The sequence below is a fragment of the Crocuta crocuta genome, unplaced genomic scaffold (assembly GCF_008692635.1).
Source record: "Crocuta crocuta isolate KB4526 unplaced genomic scaffold, BGI_CrCroc_1.0 scaffold41, whole genome shotgun sequence".
Classification (NCBI taxonomy): Eukaryota; Metazoa; Chordata; class Mammalia; order Carnivora; family Hyaenidae; genus Crocuta; species Crocuta crocuta.
Window position 1 is genome coordinate 10,594,131 of NW_027529428.1, and position 26,751 is coordinate 10,620,881.

The 26,751-nt window shown below is 37.9% G+C and overlaps 1 protein-coding gene across 6 annotated transcripts in view; it reads right to left on the reverse strand.

Annotated features, from left to right (window-relative positions):
• The window catches only part of CFAP95 (cilia and flagella associated protein 95), a 91,758-nt gene that overhangs the window by 13,608 nt on the left and 51,399 nt on the right, over positions 1–26,751 (reverse strand). For 2 of the 6 annotated variants that reach the window (XM_077759402.1, XM_077759399.1), the window contains exon 5: positions 16,641–16,698. The exons of 1 other annotated variant lie outside the window; for it this stretch is intronic. In XM_077759402.1, coding sequence (XP_077615528.1) covers positions 16,641–16,698 — 58 coding nt within the window. Of the gene's footprint in view, positions 1–6,050; positions 6,170–15,681; positions 15,745–16,640; positions 16,699–26,751 lie in introns of those variants that run through there. 3 more of the 6 variants (XM_077759401.1, XM_077759403.1, XM_077759400.1) reach the window with 3 other exon arrangements.

The window sequence follows — 26,751 nt, forward strand, 5'->3', positions numbered from 1 at the left end:
CATTTCTCAAAGGGAATATTGATTCTCTCAGATTACATCAAGGGTAATGGTAGACAAGGAACATAAAGCCCTTGAACTCATTATCTAATTTCTGCTTCAGATTGGTCCTAATTTTAAAGCACTAACACAATATTGAAATTAAATCACCAGAACTATAAAACAATGAAAGAACATCAAAATGGTTCTAGTCTTAGATTGGCTTTATTGAAAATAATTGAAAAATGTAACCATACACTCAACCCTAACAGTAAGTATAGGGTCAATGTATTTACTGAGTGCCTACCATGGGTTGGGCACAGTAGTTGAGTGTTTATATCTTTTAATCCATAGCAGGACTCTGACATAGGAATTATTACTTCTACTTTACATATAGGAAAAGATGATTTGCTCAAAATATCAAGAAAAAGAGAATTTAAGGAATCCCAATATTAAGTAATTCAGCCAGGACTTCAAACTAACTATCTGACTGTAAGATCCATTATCCCTCCAGGNCTTCTTGATCCCTTCGTCCGTTGATGGACACTTAGGCTCTTTCCATGTTTTGGCTATTGTTGAGTGTGCTGCTATGAACATTGGGAGGACCCTCATGAAATTCTTAATAATTAAGAGATGAAAAGAAAGACAAACAACAAAATCCTAAAGCTACATTATATCCATGTTACTTTCTGTATAGTTTGGGCTTTTTGTTTTTTTCAGAGGCAGGGTTTAATTTCTTTGAGGCACTTATGTTAGTTTTGGTCTGGTAGAGGCCCTTTCAATGAGATTTGAGCATCACTGGTCAAACCCGCCTGCTCCAAGGGAGGCAGGGTCTGCTCATTCCTACACCAGCTTCCGTCAAACTGAAGGGAGTTTCAGCTGCAGGGACAACGTGTTCCTCTAGCATCTCCTAAGCAGAGAGGATGATTTATTTTGATCAGGTGAGTGACACGATTAAATGTGATGTTTCAAGAAAAGGATTCTGGCAGCAGGAAGGTATTGAAGACTGAAGGTCAGAATTAGAATGAGAATAAGAAATCACATGTCATTAACTGATGTATAGATAAACAAAGTGTGATCTATCCATACAGTGAAAAAATATTATTTGGCAATAAAATGAATAAAATACTGACAGATATTGTAGTATAGATGAACCATGAAAACATTATGCTAAGTGAAAGAAACTAAACCATAAGACTACAGATTGTATGATTCCTTCCAAAGAGTGTCCACAGGGGTAGAAATTAAGTCTGTGAGGGGTTGGGGGATGGGGAGAATAGGGAGAGCTTTTAATAGGTGCAGTGGCCAGCACTGCCTGTCATCTTGACTGGATCACAGGGCACCCAGGCATTTGGCTAAGCATTATTTTTGAGCTGTGTCTGTGAGGGTGTTTCTAGATGAGGTCAGCATTTGGATCTAACCATCTCAGGTTGCCCTTTCACCTTTTTTAAAAAATTTATTTCATTTTATTTTTTTTCTTAAATAGTTTATTGTCAAGTTGGTTTCCATATAACACCCAGTGCTCATCTCCACAGGTGCCCTCCTTCATGCCCACCTCCCCCCTTCCTCCCCTCCCACCCCATCTGCCCTCAGTTTGTTCTCGGCATTCAAGAGTCTCTCAGGCTGCCCTTTTATCTGACTCAGTAAAGCAATTTGCTCTCCCTAATGTAGGTGCACATCTTCCAATCCACGGTTGGCCTGAATAGAAGAAAAAGGCAGAGGAAGAAGGAATTCAGTCCCTTCCTGCCTGATCATTTGAACTGGGACATTCATCTTATCCTGCTCTTGGTACGTGGTTCTCAGGTTTTCAGAGTAGGACTCGATTACACCACCAGCTTCCCTATGTTTCCAGCTTGCAGACAGCACATTGTGGGATGTCTCAACCTCCATACTGCATTAGCCAATTCCTTAAAATAAATCAATCTCTCTCTCTCTCTCTCACTCTCTCTCTTCTCTCTTTCTGTATATCCTAGTGACTCTCTATCTATTAACAAACTTGACTAATACAGTGTACACGGAGTTTCTTTTTGGGTGATGAAAATGTTCCAAAACTGATTGTGCTGATGACTGTATGACCCTACGTAAATACAAATATTACTGAATTGCATACTTTTAAAGGGTGAATTTTATGGCATGTGAATTATATCTCAACAAAGCTATTATCTTTTAAACGTGGATATGTAGGGGTGAGCAATCTCACCCCTACTAGGGGTGAGGAAAACTCTTAACTAGGAAAACTAGTTAAGAGACCATTGCCTACTAGTACACACATGAAATCTGAGTCCCTTCTGTTATCAGAGGTATATTGGTAAACGAGTTCCCCACCAAAAAAAAAATCCCACATAACTTATTTGTGATATTTGCCAATTTCTGTGTTGTAAATACTCCCACTATGGCTGACATCAGCTATCAAAGTGAAGTCAGTGAATATTGAGCTGGGAAGACATGAGTATAATTAACTCACCTTGAATCCATTTCAGGTCAGTGAATATTGAATTGGGAAGACATGAGTATAATGAGCTCACCTTGAATCCACTTCTCCCATCCCCCATTGTGTGACAGCCATGCAGTCTGGGTAGATCAATCCTACTACAAACTCTAGGGGCAGAATCTAACTGGCCTTCGACAATCACAATAATCTCACTCCACTCTCAATGACAGTGATTGATCCAGTGCTGGGCATGTGTTTTGAGTTTGTCCAAATAAAGTAAAGCCCAAGACTTTTGTTCAATGGTTTGGAGGAAAGAAACTCTTTTTCCATTACTGGACATAAAAGAGGAAGCATCTAGCCCCGGTTGCTATTAGTAGTGCTACTTCAATCAGCTGAGCATGAAATCAATACCGTGAAAGCCATATTTGAGAGTCAGCAGAAGCATGATGACAATGCTGTATCAACCCTCTACTGTAACCTGACTTTTAAAAAAAAAGTGTGAACCAATAAATTGCTTTTATTGTCTGACCTGACTTGAGTTGGGTTTTGTACAAACTACTAAAAACATCCTAACTAATGTATACCTGAATAGTAAGTAATGTTGGAGCACCGAAGTACTGTGACTCAGAGCAAAATAAAATGGTCAAAACCAAGGAAGCAGGGCATATATATATTTATAGTAGGAGTAAAGGCAAACAATACATTTGTGACTAAATATATAATCAAGAACTGGAAGAATGCGAATATGGAGTAGGTGAACAAAATAGGACTATAAGAACTAACTGTTAGGATTCTGGAAGGTATAACTATTAGGAGAAAGCAGAACAAGCATGCTTTTCACAGTTTAATACTACAGGCATGAAATAGAATAAAACAGCTGCACCAAGAGCCACCTTAAAGGATCTTAATATTGACCGCAGCTTAGACCCAAGGCCAAATTGAGATGGTAGGAGTCATAAACAAGCAAGTAATTTAGTGTGCTACTCAAATCAAATATACAGGGGGTAATCATTTCAAAATGATGAATAGGTTTGCCCTTTCTGTGTGTAACCAGCCATTTGCCCAAGGTGACATCAAAACTTGTTTCAGAATAAAATGGCAACCAAAGAACAAAGTAATATCCACTTCTAACATGCAAAATAGGATTTTTCAGCAAGATTTTTTCAGCCTTGCAATCTACTCACAATCATGAGGACTTTAGAATACCAATGTCCAAGCCTGGAAGACTTCACATCATAGAGTTCTCCAAATGTATAGAAAAAAAGATCCTTTCGTTAAGTCTTAACCAAAGGTTGGAATGAATAGTAGGAAGATAGGTAAGAGTCTGGAGAACTATAGGAATGAGAAAACAAGAGAAAAGGGAAAAGCTGGATGGCAGAGAGAGACAATGTATTTACCAATTTTCCCTTTCTGGCAGAGTCCCTCTGACCTGGACAGAGAGCAGTGCATGAGATAAAAGAGAGTAATGGTGGAAAGACATAAGAGGGGACCCATCCCTCATGAGAACTCTTGAAACTGACATGTCAGGCTGTCCTTTCATCTGGTTGGAGGCCACCACACCCACACTGCTGGAGCATCATGCTCATGCAGAGGGATACTCTGAGTCACTTTTGCAACCTGTGGGGAGTCTGCAGAGGAGCTGCAGAGCTGAACATGGAGCTGTGGCTGAATGGGAGTCACAGAAGTCTTCTGTGGGGTCCACAGTATTTATGGGAGTGGAAACGAGGCTGAGTTATCCCAAGCAAGCCATCTGGGCTCTGAGCTAGCCCAGAGAGAGAGAGCGAGAAATAGAAAAAGACTGACATTTCGATGTCCACAGACTTTAGCCACCAATGCCAGCAAGGAAAAAAGCAGCCGGGCGGACTAGGGATATCATCCCAGAGACCAGAACAGGCAGACAACAGCACACACAAAAATCCTACTCTTGCCCTCTGACATCAGGATGCTCGGGCACATTCCCCTCTCCATATGCCTGGACACCATCTTAGGGAGGGTCCTAGTTACTTTTACTGTGTAACAAATAGGTCAATCCATGTAGAATGGTACAAAATAATACCCATTTCCAGAATCTTTGGATCCGGAACTTGGAAAAGGTGTAACAAAGACAGCATCTCTCTGCTCCACAATGTCCAAGGCCTCAGCAGAGAAGACTTGAATGCTGGGAGTGACTTGAGGCTGGGGTTGCAAACATCCCTCACTCCAGCTGGTGGATGATGCTGGCTGCCTGCTGGGACCTCGGCTGGGGCTGTTGAGAAGAACAACTACGCAGGTCCTCCCTGCATGCCTGCTTGGGCTTTCAACATGATGCCTGGGTTCTGGGAAGGGCAGTGGCACAGAGAGAACCAGGAGGAACCTGCATTGCTTTTTGTCTCCTGGCCTCCGAAGCCACAGAGCATCACTTCTATCACAGTCATGGTTCACCCAGTCGTAGGGGAGGTAACAAGGACTCTGCCTTCCAACGGAAGGTGTGTCTAAATCACATTGTAAGAGCATGTGGGAGGACCACATGTACTGCAGCCACTAGGGGAGAATAACAAGCTGCCACATGGAGAAAAGTAGGATGTGTTGTGGTTCTCAAGACTGCCCCTAGATTCAGTGATTTCTAGGAGGACGCACAGGACTCAACATGCAGTTGTATTCGTGGTTATGATTTACTACAGCACATGGATACAAAGCAAAATCAGCAAAGAGAAAAGGCACATGGGCTGAAATCCAGAGGAAACCAGGTGCAAACCTCCAAGATTCCTCTCCTAGTGAGTCACACAGGATGCACTTAATTTCCTCAGCAACGGACTGTGAAATGCTGTTTACTGGGGAAGCTTGTCAGAGCCTCAGTGGCCAAGGTTTTTCTCAGAGGCTGGTCACAGAGGCACCCTTTGCCTTATCATAGCAGAATTCCAGACTCCCAGAAGGAAAGCAGGTGTTCGACATGAACCATATTGTTTGCACAAACTGTTTAGGTGCAGCGAGCCACTTGCATTAGGGAATTCTAGTCCCAAAAGTCAAGTTTCTAGATGCCAGAGATGGGCCAACCTTGTAAGCAGGCTTTTTAACGGAGAACTATCTCAGTTCCATGTTAGCTCTTTTCTGCAAACAATGGATGGGAGGAGATCTCTGAGAGAGTGAGAGGCTTTTTTAAAGGGAAATCCAACACTTTCTATAGGAACTATTTAAATTATAGAATCAGACTAAGCTGTAAACGGATTAAAGAGTGAGTGTTTTCCCACTAGTGGTGGGCTCAGGAAGAAGTCCAGTTATCCATTGGACACTTTTCCTCTGCATATGTGAGTTGTAGACAGTTGTTATATTTCCACACCATAACATAATATTTAATTATGTACATGTTCAACATTTATATAGTGGGACAGGGAAGAAATGTTTAGAAATTGCATATAAAGACAGAGGTGTGAGTCACCACATGTTGTTGGCTGATTCACTGTCCTGGTGCTAAACGGACCCTGAGTTCTGACCATGTTTACTTGAGATAGGATCGTCACCACAAGCCTTCTCTGAGCCTTTCAGGTAGATGAGGATCTCTGGTAACACGTGTTTGAGGTGTGGACTGAATGGGTATCGGTGCACAACAGCTTGCACGGAGCCAGACTGGAAGACACATTTCACAGGAGGGATTTAGCGGACTTACCAGGCCAATGGGGGCTAAAGAACCAAAGGTGATCCACAGCTTCAAGCATGGATAGCTGGGAGAGTTCTAAAAGCACTAAAAGGAATCCAAAAGACGCGGAGATAGGAGGAGGATTTCTTCTAGGGGATAAACGATAAGTCACATTTTAGACATTTTTAATATGAGATGACATCAGTACAAAATCTTTATTTGAAAGGGGATGCTATGGGATAGGTGGCTGGGAAAGAGGTCAGTGCCCCGTGCACAGTAGTAATTATTGGCTGGGGAAAAATAAAGAACAGTATTGGGACCATGAATGATATTTGAATGCAGACTGTGAATTACACAATTACACTGCATCAGTTATTCCTAAAGTTGAAATTATTACCATAGCTATCTGTCCTTATTCTTAGGAAATACACACGGAACTATTTGTAGGTAAAGGGGCACAGCCTACTCTCAAATAGCAAACAACTGGTTACTCAGGGTAAAGATTATATGGCAGCTCCTTGTGCCATTCTTGCAAGTTTCCTATAAGTTTGTAATTATATAAAATACATTACCTCACCCCCAAAAAAGCAATGGTTGGGGAGTCACAGGAGTGGATGAATTCTCTGAGATTACATAAAACGAGAAGCACAGAGTTCTGGATCCAGGGTCTTATGGACACTCATGGTTGGGTACATAAAGAAGCCACGAATGACAGAGAGGAGAGGTATGAAGTGCTGCAAGGTCATCAGTTCTGAAGGGAGAGGGAGGTGGAAGAACGCAGTGGGAGCCAACAGGTCCTCGCTTCCAAACAAACGTCATACAGAGCAAGGTCTGACAAAACACAACCAATAGGTCAAGGAAGTCGAATGAAACATCCTGATCCAAGATGGGAGTGGGCATTGGTGGTAGAGTGGTGAGCATGGCGGCCTTCCTGATAAAAGGTGGAAAAGAAAGGGTGTCAGAGAAAAGATATATCCAGGGCAAACAGGCCACAGAAACAGGAAGCACTAAAGATACAGCAAGAGAATCACTGTGGGGAGAATCTGCCTTAAGGTTAAGAAAGCTTTCTTCCTTTTCTTCCCTTTCTCTTCCCTCCTTTAAACAAATCATGGAAAGACAGGTTACGATGTTACAAGAGCATCCTCTGGGTGAGGGGGCCCCCCACTCAACATTCTCTCTCATTATGAAGGAAACAGAATATAGTTTTACAACCTATGTCAATAAAACGTATCACCATCTTTAAGTGACAGGTATCCTACTCAGATCCCCAGCACCTCACAACACTCATCTCCACTGACTCTTGAGTGCTATATTCTTATTCTGAACACCATTATCTCCTGAACTTTCTTTAGAATAAAATGTCCTTACTGTTTTCTTAGTCAACTGTGTACTGGGTCTTGATCAAGTTTTGGCTGGACTTAGTCTTGTTTGATTTCATCCTTTTTCTTTAGGATCTTTTATTTTTTATACCTTAATTTTTCAAGGTCATTTTCAGTTTGAAGACTGCCTTCTGTAACATGAGTACCTCTGCCTAATTTAGTATTATGCGGTAATTTGAAAGCATAGTCTCAATTCCTTCATCCAAATCATCCATAAAAATGCATAATGTGTTATGTTTCCTGGCCAAATCAGTCACTGTGAACTAACCTTGTGTCCACCATTACAGATAGCTATTAGCCACCTGGCACTCATACAGCAAAGACCATTCTTCCCTAGCTTGCCTGTAAGCATGCTCATCTGGGGTACTCCATTTACTCTTAAACAGGCATTTGAGGCAGCAAGCTTACTTATGTGAATGTCACATTGGATGAAGTGAAAGTAAATATACAGGTAGATTACTGTGATATTTTGTTTCATTATTTTCAATATACATAATGTATAAAATTCCTTAGCTGTTATATGCACTTGACTGAAGACCTGTCGTCCCTTAATAAGGTTGTCTTCTATATACACATGCAGAGTGATGTGAGAGAAAAAGAACAATTTTCATGCAGCCAAGTCTACTTTATCAAGCCTAGGGATTATGGAGGCTAAGCATTCCAGACAGACCCCTTCATCCATTTCCTCACTACTTCAAAAATGATTTCACTGCTATTGGATATTTTCTTTGCCAAGTGATTACATCACAGACACATGAGTAATTGGCAAATGTAGCTGCAACAAACATGTTACTGATTGGATATATTTGCGTTAAGTATTTAAGAAACATTTACTACCCTTTTCTATTTGATGAAATTTTACAAAAAAAAAAAACCCACATAAAACCAAATTGTCTTCTCCAATTTCACCTTCCACACTTACTTCATTTGCAGATGCATCTAAATGAAAATAGTCATGGGAGGTACAATGAAGGTTAGGCTATACATATAAATATTAATATTGATATCATTAAGGAGTCTGGTCATCACGAAGAAAAATATGGAGATCTGTATGAACAATCACTTCACAAAGAAAGCTGACTTTAAACAATATTACACAAACTTTAGGAATGCCTAGCATCAAAAACTAAGCAATATTAAACCTTAGCTATTGATACTTAAAAAAAATTTTTTTTAATGTTTATTTTTGAGAGAGAGACACAGAGCGTGATTGGGGCAGGGGCAGAGAGAGAGAGGGAGAAAAAATCTGAAGCAGGCTCCAGGCTCCGAGTTGTCAGCACAGAGAATGACGCAGGGCTCGAACCACGAACCCTGAGGTCATGACCTGAGCCAAAGCCAGATGCCCAACTGACTGAGCCCCAACTACTGAGATACATTTTTAATGCACAACTTTTGATTGGTTCTATCATAGAAAAAGTAAATACCATTTTTCTTATTCCTCAGCCTATATTATGTGAAGAAACCTGTCACTATTTTATACCTATAATGGTATGGTTAGTTTTAAATCTGAGGCCCAGTGTTCTCAACTAAAAACATTTTTTTCTTTTTTACAAAATTCAAATATGTTCATTGTAGAAGTTAAACATAATTAAAAGAAAGAGATTAGAACTAAACTCTTATGACTTGATCCAGAAACAAAAGAAGATCATCATTACTTAGCTTCAAAGGGTAATATAAAATGAAGGTGCACTTTTAGAGAACATGGGGTTCTTTCCACTAAAAAGAAACAACACAAGAACATCCTTGAAAATCTGAGTCTCCTGAGAATTAAGATCACAATTTCTCAACTGTTGTTGATACATGAGATGAGCATGAGTTAAAACATTTACTTTCTAATTTTTAAGTAGACTTGAATTAAATGTTTGCCAAGGTCCTTCATCAAAAAAGATTACTTGTAAAAAAAAAAAAAAGATTACTTGGTCATAAATAAATACTATTAGGATGGGACATGATCAATGAGAGAGAATCAAATCACCTCAAATATATAAGTAGTAAAATTTGAGAGCTCAAGGGCTGTTATCATTCTGTCTACATCAGTGAGAGTCTTTCAGAGAAGTAGAACTGATAAGAGGTAGATAGATAGGTAGGTAGATAGATAGATAGATAGATAGATAGATAGATAGATAGATAGATAGGAAGGATGTCTACTTATCTACCTGTCACATCTATCTCCTATTTCTTCTATTTCTATATGTACGGGACAACAGGTGACCCTTGAACAATATGGGTTTGAATTGTGTAGGTTCATTTATACACAGATTTTTTAAAATAGAGTATAGTACTGTAAATTCATTTTCTCTTCCTTACGATTTTCTTAATATTTTTTCTCTAGCTTACATTATTGTAAAAATACAGTATATAATACACATAACATACAAAATGCATGTAATCAACTATTTATGTTGTTTATGTTATCAGTAAGGGTTCTGGTCAACAGTAGGCTATTTGTAGTTAAGTTTTTGGTGAGTCAAAAATTATTTGTGAATTTCTGACTGCATGGATGGGGGGGCTAAATCCCCCATAATATTCAAGGGTTAACTGTGTATATATATACTGAAAGAGAGATCCTTCCTTCCTTCCTCCCTCCTCTCACCTATTAGCAACTATATATTCCCCCCAATAAGGCAAATCCTGTTGTCTCCAAATGGGGAAGCTGTGGAAGCCCTATGGGGCTATAGGGTCTAGGAAGTGTGGTCCCTTAATGCCGGCAGAATCCCACGTGACTCAGAACTAGAACAATTTCCCTCTAAATACAAAGCCATGGGTATATATATCTATGTATATACATATATGCATATACATAGAAGGTCAGCACAAATGTGTAACACACAATGAGATCTTTAAAGAATAGTTCTAGACTGAGGAAGGCCACCATTTCCTTCTGAACCTAAGTAATAAAGGGTTGTTCCTGTGGTTAGCTAACAGCAGTATTTTGGAACACCCTTGACATCAATCAAAAAATAATAGGTACAACCACATGACCCCTTCTGTCTTCTCCAATTTCACCTTCCACACTTACCTCATTTGAAGATGAATCTAAAACTCTTTCTCATTTTAGTCAATAGTCAATGTAATAAGATAAACAAGGATATTCAGCAAATGGCCATTATTCTTTTTTCAGTAAATATTCAGTTAGAACATTAACAGGACAAAAAAGAGAAAATTAAATAGTAGATGTATTAAGATTCAAGGCAAAGAAAAGTAGTACTAAAATAAAAGTCATGAAAACACATCATGGAGCCCAGACATTGCCTAGTTAAAAAACTACATTTCATTCTGGACTATAAGGCTTACACATGATTATTCCATGTGGCCAACTCAATGGCACAACTTTGCACACTATTATGGTTTTAAAAGAAACCAGAAAAAGAAAAGGACTATATACTGAAATGAAATTATGGAAGATCATGGGAGCACAGAATGGAACAAAGATACAAAGAGAGGGTTTTATTTATTTATTTATTTATTTTTTTAATGTTTTATTTATTTCTGAGAAAGAGAGACAGCGTGAACAGGGGAGGGTCAGAGAGAGAGGGAGACACAGAATCCAAAACAGGCTCCAGGCTCTGAGCTGGCAGCACAGAGCCCGACATGGGGCTTGACCCCCCGAACCGTGAGATCATGACCTGAGCCGAAGTCGGATGCTTAACCTACTGAGCCACCCAGGCGCCCCACAAAGAGAGGGTCTTAAAGAGAAATGGGAACCCAAGCTAATTTCCTTCAGATGCTTCCTATAGAACCCCCAACCTGTTCTATAGTCACTTTCTGTCTCAGCTTTTGGTATTTTCAGCAGATCATTCTTTCCCTTCTCTTCTTTTTAAGGGCCCTGTTAGGCATCCTTTCCTGAGAAGCAGAAAATTAAAGGCAAGTCTAGTGTTTGGGGAGTTTCTTGCATGTGAATGACCCCAACTGAACAAAAAATGGCTCTTAATAATGTCTTCCACCTCTGACTGCTACCCAAGGTACATTTTTATCTGGGATGATACTCAGAGTATTAATCAATCAGTAGAGTCACTCAGACTGGGCAAGTCCTAGGAGACCCTGGTAAGGCAAGTATTAAACTTCCAGAAGGTCCAGGCGAGGCCCACTCAACCATAAAGCCCAGGAAGCCCAGTGCCTAGAGCCCACAGCACTTTTGGGGGCTCACAAAAATGTTTTCATTTCTTTTAAAATCAGAATTTTCAAGATAAGTCTAGTAACAATGTGAAAGTACTTAGTGCCGCTAAATTCTACACTAAACAAGTGTCCAAATAGTAAATTTTATATATGTATATTTTACCACAATAAAAAGTGCAGGTGCCACTTTGAAAAACTAACTCTATTAAATGGTAGAAACTCATGGCTAAGCCAGGAAATGTTGCTGGGCATTTAAAATTCATAAACATCTTAAGGTAGAAACTGATGATAGCTATTACACAGAAAGTTTTGTTTAAAACAGGGTACAAGAGTACTTTTCAGGAAAAAAAGGTATTGTACACTTTAGTTTTGTGTAATAACACACATTGGTACATTGGTAATAACTTCAAGAGGGTTAACAATAACATGATATAACATGGCCATAAAATATAATAGAGTCATAAATAGGCAAGAAGATGAACAGTATAAGGGGAAAAAGATGTGTAATCATTACAAAAGGACAATGAGAAATAAGGCCTAGAAAATGTACTGCTTTAATAAGCTTTTAAATCCCCACCACCAAAAGTGAATATGAACCAACTTGGATTATATTTGTCTTTATAATAAGGCAGTTATATAGTATATAATGTTTAAATTTTTTAATGGGAGGAGCCCAAGACAGCCAAAGTCCTCAGGGTCCAGGAAAGTCGTAATGCAGTCCTGAGTCCTGGGAGCCTAGGGAAAGGGCTGGAGCTACTCAGGGGGCAAGGTTCTGGGGAACTCAAGGTGACAGCATATTTCCAATCAGCACAGAAATGTCTGTATTTTAACAGGGCAATATCTGTACCAGTGCATAAAGCCCCAGTGGTCGGACAGTTCAATCCTGTTGTTGGGAATAATGCTAAACAGATGCAATCTCCTTTCATACCTACTGGGCAACATGGCGGGGACTCCTCAAAGTCAGCTGGGAATGCATGCCAACTTTAAACATAATTCTCTGTTAAAAACTTCCTCAGGTTTCTACATCTGAGTGAACGAAGATATTCAACATTTTGGGAGTTCAAGCTACTCATATGCCTGAAAAGATAATTCACTAGGCAGCTCTATTTAGGAAAACAAAATGGTACTTGACACTCGATAATGATCAACCAGAAGCACCCAAATGGCAGGTGCTTGGCTGGGAGGAGCCATTAACCCCCAAAGTGCTCCCACTGACGGCTTGGTCATTTGACTCAGTCTTTGGCACTACCCTTCTTTCTTGCTGTCCTATAGGTTGACTTCCAAAACCCATATTTAGAATCTAGCCAACATTCTGGCTTACCATTTTCTCACCCTCTCAAGTCAATGGCTTGGATTCCATTATAGAAACAGACCCATGGACACATCCTGGGCTCTGTCATTCCCAAGAATTGCTCTATATCTGAAATTCCAATCAATTCCAGTATATGCCCCTTTGCTTATAACCTCCAATTCTTCCAGCTCTTTCACTCCTTCACTACTGCCATGATTGGTTTTTGTTCTCAACATTCTCATTTCTTTGACTCTTCCACTTCCTGGGTTTTCTCTCTGCCTGAACTAATTCTTTTCCTTACTCATTCTGAATGTGTTCAGTCAACTCTCCATCATTATACTTAGCTCAATGGTCTTTTATCCTAAAAGCTCCATAAATAGCCAGCCTCAGACCAGTCCTCTAATGTATCTTCCCTGTAACTTTTCCTCTCTTTTGGTTCTTTCGGAGAAGGATGGGGAAGCTTTTAAGAGAAAGAATCTTTCATTGAAATTGGTTTGAGCCATAATAGTCATCATAAGTACCTAACTCAAAAGGTGGGAGTTTTGAGGAAGTACCTTCCAATTCTCTCCTATTTCTTGCCTTAAAAATGATTCTATAGCTTCATAATATTCTGTATTTATATACTCATATCAAGAGCTGTGGGATCATAATTTGCTTCACTTTAGAATTCCTATAATGCTATCTCACCTTAAGCAAATATCAATTAAACAAATATTAAAAAATGATAATATAAAAACTAAGTCTCAATTCATGCACAAAATTTGAAATATGAATCCATATATTTTAAGATTTCTTCTGGAATTGCATAATTGCAAAGGCAGTAGCCAGAGAATGGTATACTGTGTTTACGCTAAGTCCACACGGTTTAGTCTCTAGCAAGAAAAAAATAGTCTCTTTCTTTTGTCAGTATTTTATGAATCATACACTTGTTTATATGCACAGTAACTTCTATGTCAGAGTTCAGTCACTATTTCACTGGTATGTAACCATTCGCTATCATTACAATTAAAAAAAAATTTTATATCCTATAACAATGTAATGATGTAAGCATTCATTAAATTGGGGTGCTGGGAGCAGTGCTAAAAACATGCCTCGACATCAGTTACTTTGGAATGGAACTTAGAAGTGAATGAACAAAATTCTAAATAGAACCAATCAAGTGCCGTGGCACACTGTGCTGGTGCTGTTGATGTGGACTCAAGCAACATGAGAAATATTAGAAATAATGCTGAAAAATTAAAAAGCACAAATATAAAAAACAATGGCTAAAGATATATGTACCCTGAGAATACAGCTCACATTCTTAATATTTATGCCTATAGAGAAATTAGTCCTTTGAATTTTGTGAGTTTTTAATTACATGTGTTGCAATTGCCTTTTGTTTAGAAATGCAGTCAGATCCCATGTATATAAGGAAATGGGCCTGCACTGCATTTTTAAGTAGCATATTTGTTTCCTTGTGGTTTTTCTAATCAGAAAAGCCATCATACTGGTTGCATTGGAAAATTCTAAAATGTGTAAAAGATGAAGAAATCACCTAGAATCTCACCATCCAATGGCCAAGTTTACTAGCATTTTGACAGTTCCTTCAGGGTTTTTTTTCCCTTGATTTTTTAAAGAGTGTATATTTTTAAAGAGTGTATTATTCATGTAATAAATTATATACGCATACAATTTTGCTATGTTAATGTTTTTCTTAACCTTAAATCAAGATTTATCAGGACACTACGAACCATCTATGGACATTATAAAGGCTGCAAAATATTTCATCATATGATTATAACATATTTAGTTAGTACTACTCCTAATACTGAAACATTAGGTACTTTCCAAGTTTCATCATTACAAATAATTCAGTAATGAGTATTCTTGGATATGAATTTTATCCCTAGTTGAGTTATTTTTCTCTGATGAAGTTTCTTAGAAGGAAAATTATTAGATCAAATATCTAATAATCTTGATATATATACTGCCAAATTCTTTTCTAGTAAAATTAAAACAATTTACAATCTTCTTGGCAACAGATAAAAGTATCTATTTTACCTCATCTTCACCCCATTAAGTATTATTATATCTAAAAATATTGCCAATTTTTATTTATTGTCAAATATTTTTATTCTTTTAATTCAGATCTTTTTATTATTTGTATATAATATATTTACAAGTAGCTATATTTATTAGTTAGTTACTTATATTTCCTTCTTTGTAAATTGTCTATATATGTCCTTTAGTCATTCCTCTAGGGTCTCAACATTTTCCCTTCCAATATGCATAAGTTATTTATGTATTAGGCATTAATCCATACAATATTATATTTTCTTTTTTATGATTCAAATGCTCTTTTTCCATGAGAAAAATAAATAAGAATACAACATATAATAAAGGTGGTATCATGAATCCTATACTTCCCTAAATTGGCTATGTCACTGTTTCAGAAACTTCATTATTCTCATCTGTTTATTCTTTCAAAAAAATTCTGAGAATCTTACAGTTCTAACAGAAAACAAAATCCATTGGGATTTTCAATATAATTAAATTTATGAATTTAATTCATAATTAACTTAGTTTTCCAGTCTCCTAAAATGGTTATTATTCCCTTATATTCAAGATTTCTGTCTGAGTTACCTTGTATTTTTTTAAATAAACATAATGGCTTCAAACATCAATTTATTATTATCTTCTTGGAATCTTTCATGGGTTGCAGTCAGATGGCGTCTGGGGCTGCAGTCTAGACTCAGTGAGGCTGTGTATCCAACATGGCTTCCTTGCTCATCAATCAAGCTCATCAGCGTTTTTCCTCATGGCCCCTCCTTCCAGCCGAGTACCTCGGTTTCTTACATGGTAGCTCAGGGCTCCAAGGGTTGGAAGCAGTCTTCTTCAGTCTAGTCTAGATCTGGCATAGGGTCACTTGACATGTTCTGTTGATCAAATCAGTTACCTGCTCAGAGTCAGAAGGTGGAGGATCATTCACCTTGTCCTGAGGAAGTGGCCTGTGCAAAGTTCACTATCTTTGGAGACAAATGACCACAGTGTCTTTACTGATATTTATTTGGTCTAGAATTTTCTTCACAAAAGTATTTGAAATTTGTGTTGCTATAGCAATTTGCATGTTTTTTTTCTCATAGTTTACTAAGCAGTCAGTGCTGATATGAAGGAAAGATCTTGTTTTTTGATATATTTATTTTTTATTCAATCGCCTTATCAAGTGGTCTTATTTATTCTAATTATTTCTCAGTTTAATATTTTAGTTCTCCTAAGAAGACAGTCATACTCTCTGAAAATAAAGATGATCTTTTTTCTCTTTTTCAATAATTAAATCTCTTACCTACTGTAGCAGTCAAAGCTTTCATAACAAGACTAATAGGAGGCAGGCTTGTTTCATTTCTGTTGTATAATTTTTTAAGTACAAGTATATTGAAGATATAAAGTGGACATATTTTTATCAACACACACATCTCCCAGAGGTAAATTAAACTACTTACTTTTATGTGTCAATGCAGTAAAAATGAATAGAAAGCTTGGGTTTTTATTCCACATAAATTGAAGTCAGGGAAGGGGACAATAAAACAAGATGAGGAATAAAATAACTAATATATTTTGTACCTTGTATTTTCTTCCTGAAATCTATAAGCTTCCAAAAATAAATCATAACCATAAAACATTCCATTGACTCCCACAAATAGCTAATATCTCTAAATGAATATAAAACATCATAACTTTCTGCAATTTGTTCTTTCTTCCCAAGCTTGACTATTTATACTAGAAGTACAGAGTCATTTTAAATACCTAAATAAGCAAGTAATAGATAAGGCCTCTCAGCCATTTTATACTCACAAATGGCTGGTAATCACACAGCAGACCATAGTCTTCAGTGTACGTTGTCAAGGCACTCCTAAGAGGGATACGGCAATATTTGAGAAAACAACGACTCCAAAGAGAATGATATTTAAAGTGTTTAGTGTTATGTGCTTTACATGAAATAAAAATGTTTCAAGCAGGTTTGACCCTAATAAAAATTTTAAAACCTACAACTGAGGCCCCTGGGTGGCTCAGTCGGTTGAGCTTCTGACTTAGGCTCAGGTCACGATCTCACAGTTGATGGGTTAAGAGCCTCATATTGGGCTTTGTGCTGACAGCAAGGAGCCTGCTTGGGATTCTCTGTCTCCCTGTCTCTCTGCCCCTCTCCTGCTTGTGTTCATTTTCTCACTCATTTCCTCTCTCAAAAATAAGCATTTAAAAAAACCCTATAACCGTCCCAGACCTTGTTTATAACATTATCTATCACTATAGGATGTCTTTCCTTCAATTACTTTCAATTCAGCACCACTTACTACTCTCCTGTACTAATAATTCACTACCAATCCCAAGTCCCTGAGCTTAGGTGCCTTCCAGACTTTTGGGATTCTCTTTACCATCTGCTTTCTGCCTCGCAAATGCTTTTGACCCTATGCCCCATGCTCTCTGCTAGACGACAGCTGAAAAAGATTATAGAAAAAAACCAGGTGGACTGAGATTATATTGCTTCCCCAACCTCTCACTCCATTAAACACAATGCTGAATAAATATATCCTCCCGTCCCCAAGTCTACAAGCATAGCCAAGCTCCAAGGGGAAACCCTGAGGTGCCCGAAATGAAGAGGATGCTCCCTAGAATGGCAAGCCATAAGATGATGTGCCAAGGCTAGAAGGTGGCATATGTACTGCATATGAAGGGCTGGAGACGTGGCCTTGGGTTCACAGAAGGTAAAGAGCTAAACTCCTACTTACAGCCAGGAGTCTGTAAAGTCTGTAACCTCATATAAAAGAAACCAGAGAAACTCCAGCCACCAGTCCAGAGAAACTTGCAAGAAAGTTTCTCTGTTTAGAACTCAGGGTGGGACAAAAATTATTCTCCTACGAGAGATAATTAAGTAAAATAATTAAGTAAATTAAATCCATAAAGCCCTACTGCTTTTTCTGGCAGTATTATGGGACTAGACAGGCAAACAAACTCTTCTGAGATTTGCACACCTAAAAATATTGGGTTTTGTTTCTAAAATTCCACATACGAGTGAAATCATATGATGTTTATCTTTTTCTGACTGACTTATCTCACTTAGCAGAATACACTCCAGTTCCATCCACATTGTTGCAAATGGCAAGATTTCATTCTCTTTGATCACTGAATAATATTCATTGCATATAATAACACATGTTCTTTATCCATTCATCCGTCGATGGACATTTGGGCTCTTTCCATTATTTGGTGATTGTTGATAGTGTGCTATAAACATTGGGGTGCATGTGCCCCTTTGAATCAGCATTTTTGCATCTTTTGGATAAATACCTAGTAGTGCTATTGCTGGATTATAGGGTAGTTCTATTTTTAATTTTTTGAGGAACCTCCCTACTGTTGCAAGTAATTTTTTTAAACACTAATCTAGTAACAAGAAGAAAAGAAGAAAAGGAAGGAAGGAAAATCATTTTTGCTCATAAGACAAATTAAAATCATAAAAAATAAAACTAAATGTCTTTGCAAATACAATGAAATTACTTTTAGGAAAATGAAATTACTCTAGGAGTTAAACTCATCAATGAAAACATTTTCTCAGACTTAAGCTGAATATCAAACTGTATTATATAGTACAACCCTATGCATCTATACCTGGAATAAATTATTTTCAAAGAAAGTTTGAAAATAAAAGGATTTAAAGATATATCTAGAAAATATTAACCAAAAGCAAGTTAGTATTCTTATATTAATATCATATGTAATTGAATTTGAGTCAAAAGTTATCAGTTATAAAGATCATTACCTACTGATTAAAGGGACAAGCACCAGAAAGATCCCAAGTCAATAAACCTAACAACACAGAATGGATGTCAAAACATGACAGAATCACAAAGATAAAATGACCAAGCTGCAGTCAGAACAATATTGTTACATATTTCTAGATCCTTTGGTTCCTTAAACCCAAATATCTACATATATCCTCCAAAACCATATAGATCAACAGCAAAAGCAAATAAAATCACACAATCACCCATGCCTAGTGCATAACAGCCGCTAGAGGAAACTATGTGAGAGAAAAGTCCAAAATCAGTAGAGCCAGATCTAGAGCCCATACTGGAACAAAATCAGGTGGGTATTACAAGGAAGAGGGGAGAGGGTGGCCAGTCCCTAAGGGGGATGGAACACAGAAGACATCACCCCCAGAAAAGAGAGCATCCTTCACTGATGGGGAAATGCTGAGAACAAGTCTGTGACTAGAGGATCTGAAGGTTGGCTTTCCAAGAAGGGGACTTGGAAAGTATTCAAGACCACAGTGGCAGTCTGGGAAGGTGCTGCTTCTGGGAAAGGAAGCAACTGGCAAGGTGAAGAAAAATAAGAATTCAAGCTCAGAAATTAAAGGTCCTAGAATCATCACTCTTTCAAAAAACATGCCTTCAATGAAATATAGATCACTTCACTGTTCCAACAGTAGAGGGCACTCTTGAACTAAGAGATTAAGAAAACTGCCCAAACTTCTCCCTGCCCCTCACTTAGAATTACCTGATTGCTGCTCCTCCAGGAAAATTTAACATAGGATAAACAGAGTAGTATAATATCACTATGAGAAGAAAACAATAAATAAAAATCAAAACTAAGCCAATGAAAACTCTTTCCATAAATATTCCCAAATAGTCACAGAAGTCCTTCATCAATGATTCTGGTCAATGAACTGGATTCTAGTCTATGCATTGGAGATACAGAAAATGCAGTAACACAAGAAAAAGAAGCATAAGTATAATAACTGAATTGAAAGAAATAAAATTCTCATTTTTCACATAGAAGATTGTCTATATTTAAAAAAAATCTTAGAGGATCTATAAATCATAACAACAGGCAAGTTTCAGGGAGGTTGTTGGATACAAGATCAATATACAAAAATAGCATATCCATACACCAGCAACAAGAAATTAGAAAGCATAATTAACATGGAAATATCTCATTTATAACTGCAGTAAAATCTGTAATGTTCCTATAGGAATGCATCTAACAGATTTAAAAGACTTAAAATCTGTTAAATCTGTTAAAAAAGACTTTTAACAGATTTAACAGATTTAAAATGACAAAAATTTTAAAATTTGCTGAAGTACATAAAACAACTCCTTTATTTATAGATGGCTACTCAATATATGTTACATACATATATGTGTGTATGTATAATTTCTAAAAGGTTTACAGTCTGACATTTTATAAATAACTCTTGATTAAATTATAATTTGACATTTCTATTGCTCAAAAGACACCATAAACAGTGCTACAAGAGAATTCATAGACAAGAAGATATTTATTATAAAATTAACTCAAATAATACTAGTAACCAGAATAAATCAAAAAATTTTTAGAAATCAATAAAAGACAATGTCCCATAGAAAGATGGACTAAGGCTATAAATAGTTCACAGTAGAAGAAACCAAAGTGGCTAATAAATATTTGAAAACAAATTCAGGCTTAAAATGCATTCTTAAATTCAGTAGTGAAATGCAAAATGAAACAATAAGGTATCATTTTATATCCATTTGGTAAAAATTAAAAATCTCTACAATGTTTATAAGAATATGAAAGTATGAGTATATTCACATATTACTAATGGCAACATCTTATAAAATTGAAGGTACACATATCTTAATAATCAGCAATTATATTTCTGAGTATTAAGAAATCCTTGCATATATACTCAAGGAGACATATATAATATTCAATGCAGCCTTCTTTGTAACAGTGAAAAATTGGAAGCTAATGTCCATCAATATGGTGAATATATTGAATTACTCTATAAGTCATGATAAATGGTCTTTTTAAAAAAAATAAGCAAATATGGCAAAGCTATCAACTTACATTATAACTAAGAAATAATGGATGTCTGAAGAGTATTTAAATGGAAATATTCCATAATTTTAAAATGTTTAAGTGTTAATAAATGACAGTGCACTTATTTCTCTACCCCATTTTCATCCAATGTTATGACTCAAATGATATAATCATCAGTCAAATGGAGTGTTGCTTTGGGCAGGCCAACCTTGCAAGGCAGCACTGAGCATCTCTCAATCCACTTAAAGCAGGTAGAAACCCATTCCACCAAGCTCAGGCCCTTCTCCCTTTCTTTATTATCACCTCCCAGCACAGAGTCTGATACAATGTAAGCACTTAGAAATATGAAATAAATGAAAAAAGCAATAAAAATAATTAGAATATAAAAACATACAGATTTACTACAAAACTCAAAGTAAATAAAGGTGGAAGGTTAAAATATTCAGTTATCTTTCTGAAAGTGCAATGTGGCTCAGCAAAAGGGAAACTCTGATTATACTAAATGATGACTTTTGGTCAGTTAGCTATAAACTCTTTGTGATCATCCCCCTACCCCCTGAGCATTTTAATCTGAAAAACAGGGCCACAATCTTGAAGTGCTATATTTTGTCCAATTTGAAACAAGATGGTCTTTTGAAAATAAAACTATGGAAAATCACCACAGATCTTGCTCTTCGATATCAGCTAAAGGCTATAGCCAAATAAAGAATATAGTGAAAGAATAAATCCATTAGAAGAGAAACGGTCTTCGGAGAAACTCAAGAAAGCAAGAGTTGAAAAAACTAAGGGAGGCATGTTTCTAGGCACAAGGAAGAGGGGTCCTGGCTCACAAATAGACCTCTCTGGGAGGTTCTGAGAGGAGAGCTGCAGTACGTTAATGTGAGCGGTCCAGTCTGATTACGACAGCTAACAGTGACTTTACCTCATTGTCTGGAATCACCTCAAGCAAACCTTGTCCACGTGTCCCTGCTCTGCTGCTCCATCACTGCCCATAGCTGATAGGTCTAAACAACAGTCCCCAGTTCAGATTCCATCAGGGCTCTCCGTGGGATTTCTTACTAGAGATGTCCTTCTTCTCTGATAAGAACCATGGGATGTAAAGTCCCTCTTCTCAGAAGGAGAAAAGGAGGCCAACAAGGAGAGAATCTTGGTCCCAATTCCAGAAGTCTTGGAAGCCCAGCTCTTCCAAGGACTTTCCCGGAGTTCTACCTAGTAATTCAAACTCTTATAATAATAAACTCTCCTTCTGGTTTAAGGTAATTTTAATTGTGCATTTTTTACTTAAAACTGAAAGAGTCCAACTGTAATCAGGTAGTCAGAATCTGAGGCCATTGATTATTGTAATCTTATAACTAACTCACACAGTCAACAACATTCTGATTATACACTGCCTTCCTATCCATTTTTTTTTTTTAACGAGAGAATCCTTTTGTTTGGCTGACATGAGTGGTATGCTTGAACATTTTATTTCCATTATAAATTAACTAATTAGAATACTGGCTTTTCTTGGGAGTGTAATGAGCATAAGTCAATCTCCATGAGTCAGATAAATTCTGAAGCACAGATAAAATTGTCTTTCTGGACATGTAAAACTGAAGACCAGATGCTGATAAATTTACCAATATAATGCCATGCTGTAAGAACATTTGGAAAGTGGACAGCTGGCTTTTGCCCAGCACCACCCACAGTTTGCCACACATGCCCTCTTCAACCTTTAATGGTTGTAAGGTAGAGAACTACTAAAGGTGTTCTGAAAGATGAAAAAGGAAAAGAAGTCTCATATTGAACTTTTTATTAAAGCCATGGTATTGGTTAAAATGCCTACAATGACGCTAACCTCTATGGGAACATGTGTGAATCTATGACAAGATGAAATACCCAAACCCAGGGAATCACAGGTTGTCTAGAGGACAAGCAGATATTTTCTTAGCCAGCTTCCCGGCAGCCAGAACAATGGCAGGTGACATGTACTCAGCAAATCAGAGGTCCCACCTAAGACTCTGAATCTGAGTAAGTGACTCAAAAAAGCAGAGAATTAATCTGGAATTAATCCCGTTTCTGGCAGCAGTAGAAGCAGCATCCGTTATTTAGGATGAGGAGAGCCCCCATGGCTATAGATTTTACTTGACTCCGTGTGGTAGGAGGGAAGGAGAGGTTACAACCTCTCTGGGAAGTTATGTGTCATTCTTACCAAAAAACCATCATTCTTTTTTAATCTCGGATTGAGCTGAGATTCCTCTTCCTTCTACCTGCAGAATTAAGCCACACAGAACAAATCTGATAGTTCTTACACAGCGGCTGAATGCCCCCCAGCTTTTTTTAATCTGCACTAATTTATTCTCAAACTTCCCCAGCTGTGTAATTCTCATCTCAATATATTCAGTTAATTTTACTTCTTGTGAAAATTTCTCTTGGAGAATTCTGTTCTGCTCTGGTCTCAGGAGAGCCTTCTCCCAACCTGCGGCATAGCTGGCTCATTGGCAAGCCTTTGACCTAGGGATAACTGCCACTGCTCTCTTCAAAGGATTTTCTATTTTGGGGGTCCCTTATCTTTCTCTACCTTTGTTTACTCCCTTGTTTTTTAAATCATTAACAGAGTGTTATATTCGTTTCAGGTGTACAATATAATGATTCAACAATTCCATACATTACTCAGTGCTCATCAAGGTAAGTGCCCTTAATACCCTTTATCTATTTCACTCATCCCCCACCCACCTCCCCTGTGGCAACCACTACTTAGTCCTTTGTAATTTAGGAGACCATTTTGTTGTTGTTGTTGTTGTTCGTCTCTTTTTTCTTTGATTGGTCATTGGTTTGCTTCTTAAATTACACCTATGAATGAAATCATACTCCATATTTGTCCTTCTCTGACTTATTTCACTTAGCATTACACTTTAGGTCCATCCTAGAAATCAGTCTCAAAGAAGCTGAAGGGCAAGAGGTGGAAAGAACAGATGAAATGGTGGACAATTTGAATGTGCTTTTACTCCTGATCCAAGCCAAGCCCTTGCTAAGTTTCCTAGCAGTTTGGAAGCAGTTCTCTCCCTCCATCAAGAACACAGACTTAAAACCCAGAGATTCTAGTCTCTGCTTGACCACCAAGTGATTATGGGGTCTTGAGCAAGTCATTTAAACCCTCGACATCTTATTTACCTTCATTAGTATCTTTTCCATAAATACTTAGAGACTGGACAGATAAATTAATTAATGAGAAATTGGTTTCTTTGATTATCTCTGTGCTTTGATTTCCTTGTTTACAAAATTAAGAAAATACCGATTTATATGACCTCGTATAAATGTTAGGAGTGGATAAGGCATATAAAATACTTTGAAGGAAATGGAGCACTCTAACCAATGAAGCATGAAGGACAATGTACTATAGTAGTTAAGGACACAAACTCTGCAGTCAGACAGACCAGACTTGTTGACTTTAAAACCCAGTTCTGGGGGCGCCTGCGTGGCTTAGTCGGTTGAGCGTCCGAATTTCGCTCAGGTCATGATCTCACGGTTCGTGGGTTCGGGCCCCGCGTCGGGCTCTGTGCTGGCTGCCAGCTCGGAGCCTGGAGCGTGTTTCAGTCTGTGACTCCCTCTCTCTCTGACCCTCTCCTGCTCACGCTGTCTCTCTCTCTCTCTCCTAGAAATAAATTTAAAAAAAAAAAAAACAACCCAGTTCTGGTGCTTAATAGGTCAAGGAAATTTTGGGAAGTTATTTTACCTCTCTGAGCACCCTTTTAATGGAGATAGCTGCAGTGTCTATCTCAAAGGCAGAATTAAATGAAATAAGGCATATAAAGCTCTTAGCTCAGTGCCAGACACCTAGTATGTGCTCATTAACACAAGAAGAAAAAGCAGTACTGCAACGATACTAATTAAAGAGTGGAAGAACATGGTTCTCTTTGCATTCTATTTGAAATATTCAAGCTGTTGAATGGATTGAAAGGGACAAGACTGGAGGCAGAGGAACTAGTTAGGACACCTATATTAGCAACTGGATCTGGGTCAGTGATCTCACTCATGCTACAGTCTCAACTATCCACCTGCTGTCTGGCATCTGCTCTTCCTCTTACCTTCACTGCCTCAATGAATGGCCCCATTAACCCCCATGTGCCTAAGCCAGAAGCCTGGGAATCAACCTTGAGTCTTCTCTACTTTTATAACTAATCAGTTACCAAGGAAATGTCTATTCCTCTCTCTTAATATATCTAAAATACGAAATCTTTCCCCCCACACCGCTATCACTAGAGGTCAGGAGCTTATCATGTCTTCACTTGATTAGTTCAACAGCCTTCCTACTGCAGTTCCAGTCAACCACTACCTGCCTTCTGCTTTCTAGACCCAAATCTGATCATTTCTACCCCATACTTGAAAACCTTTCACTCTTGCCTCATGATAAAGTCCAAACCCTTTAACATAGCTTTCAGGCCCTACCTGCTTTGTCCCAAACATCCCTCTCCAACTTTGGCTGCTATCACTAAAACCTTGTACTCTATGAACCAAGCACACCTATCACAGGTACCATTATCCCCTGCCTTAAGTCCCTGTCTAGGGTGCCCTTCTCTCACGTTGATCTGGCTAACTCCAGCTCAAGCTTCATGACTCAGTTTAGGTTTCATGTCTGTCTGGAGGCCTTTCCTAACCTTCCAAATCTGAGTTTGTTCTTCCCTTGCAACCTCTATTCACTCTAGCGTGTTGCAATGTGTAGGTGGGCTCGTTCAACAACACTTCCAGCCTCAACCTTCTCCCTTGTCTTTCTCTACTTAGAAGACTCTTGTGGCTAAGGGTGTCCATGTCACAGTCCATCATGTAGATGCAGAATGACGATTCTGAAGGGGGTTTCCCTTTACCTCTTCACTTTCCCACTCTTCTTTCTAGAACAGATTGATGATGTTGAGAGGCATAGCAACCCTCGTGACACTATCAGGATGAAAGCTTCCTAGCAAAACTTGTAGAGAAGAAAGACAAAAGTACCCTGCATCCCCAATGACATCATGTAGGTGCTATACCAGTCTTTTCTTTTAATTTATTTTTGAGAGAGAAAGAGAGAGGGACAGAGAGAACATGCACATGGGGAAGAAGCAGAGGAGAATCCCAAGTAGGCTCCATGCTCAGCCCATTGAGGGGCTCAATTCCACAAACCGTGAGATCACGACCTGAGCCGACATCAAGCGTCAGATGCTTAACCGATTGAGGCACCCAGGTGCCCCATGACATACCAGTCTCAACCACCTTACATTTCATGCCAGCTGACCAAATTCCTTAATTACTCAAGTAACTATTAGGTCTTCTGTTACTTTTAGCCAAGTGTATTCCTTACTGATACATGAGTACTGGATTGGTTCTTTTTCATCTCACCTATTAGACAATGAGCTACTACAGGAATGGGGTGTCTTTTCTCTCTATATTCCTAGTACCTAATTGTTCCTAATTCATAGTAGCCACTCATTATGTCGAAAGAATGAATTCAGATATGTGGAACAAATATAATTTCTTCAAGACTAATAGTTTTTGCAAGCCATTTTGAAGGGTAATATAAGCCTTATATATTAAGGTAACAATTTAACTATAAAAGTGCCAAATATAGAATCAAATTAAACACAGAAAAGCAGAAAAGATTTCTGTAATGCTGTAAAGTTCTTGTTGCTGTGAAACCACTTCTATGGCTCAAAGATGCATATTACAGTACTATCCACTGAGACCCACTTAGGACTTCAAGTAATTATAGCATTATGACAACCACATAAATTTCCAATATTATAAAGAGAAATATTAGTAATGCAGGCTCACCATTACATGGAATAAAAGAAAATGTCAGGATTAAATATAAATTCCATAATATTGACATTTTGAAAATCTTTGCCACTCATTTCTTTTATGAGCTCATCAATCTCAAAATTTGAACTACTTGTATTCCCAATGGATTAGCAACGACACAAATTCACCTGTAGGCCAAATAATGATAGAAGCAGCCATATAATCATGGTAGTTAGAGACAGGAAGGTTACTTCAATTAGCTATTGCTATGGCATAAAAGTTAGTGGCTTAAAATAACAACTATTTTATTATCTCTGATTATTCTGTGGGGTGACTGGGTGCAGCTGTGTAGTGTTTT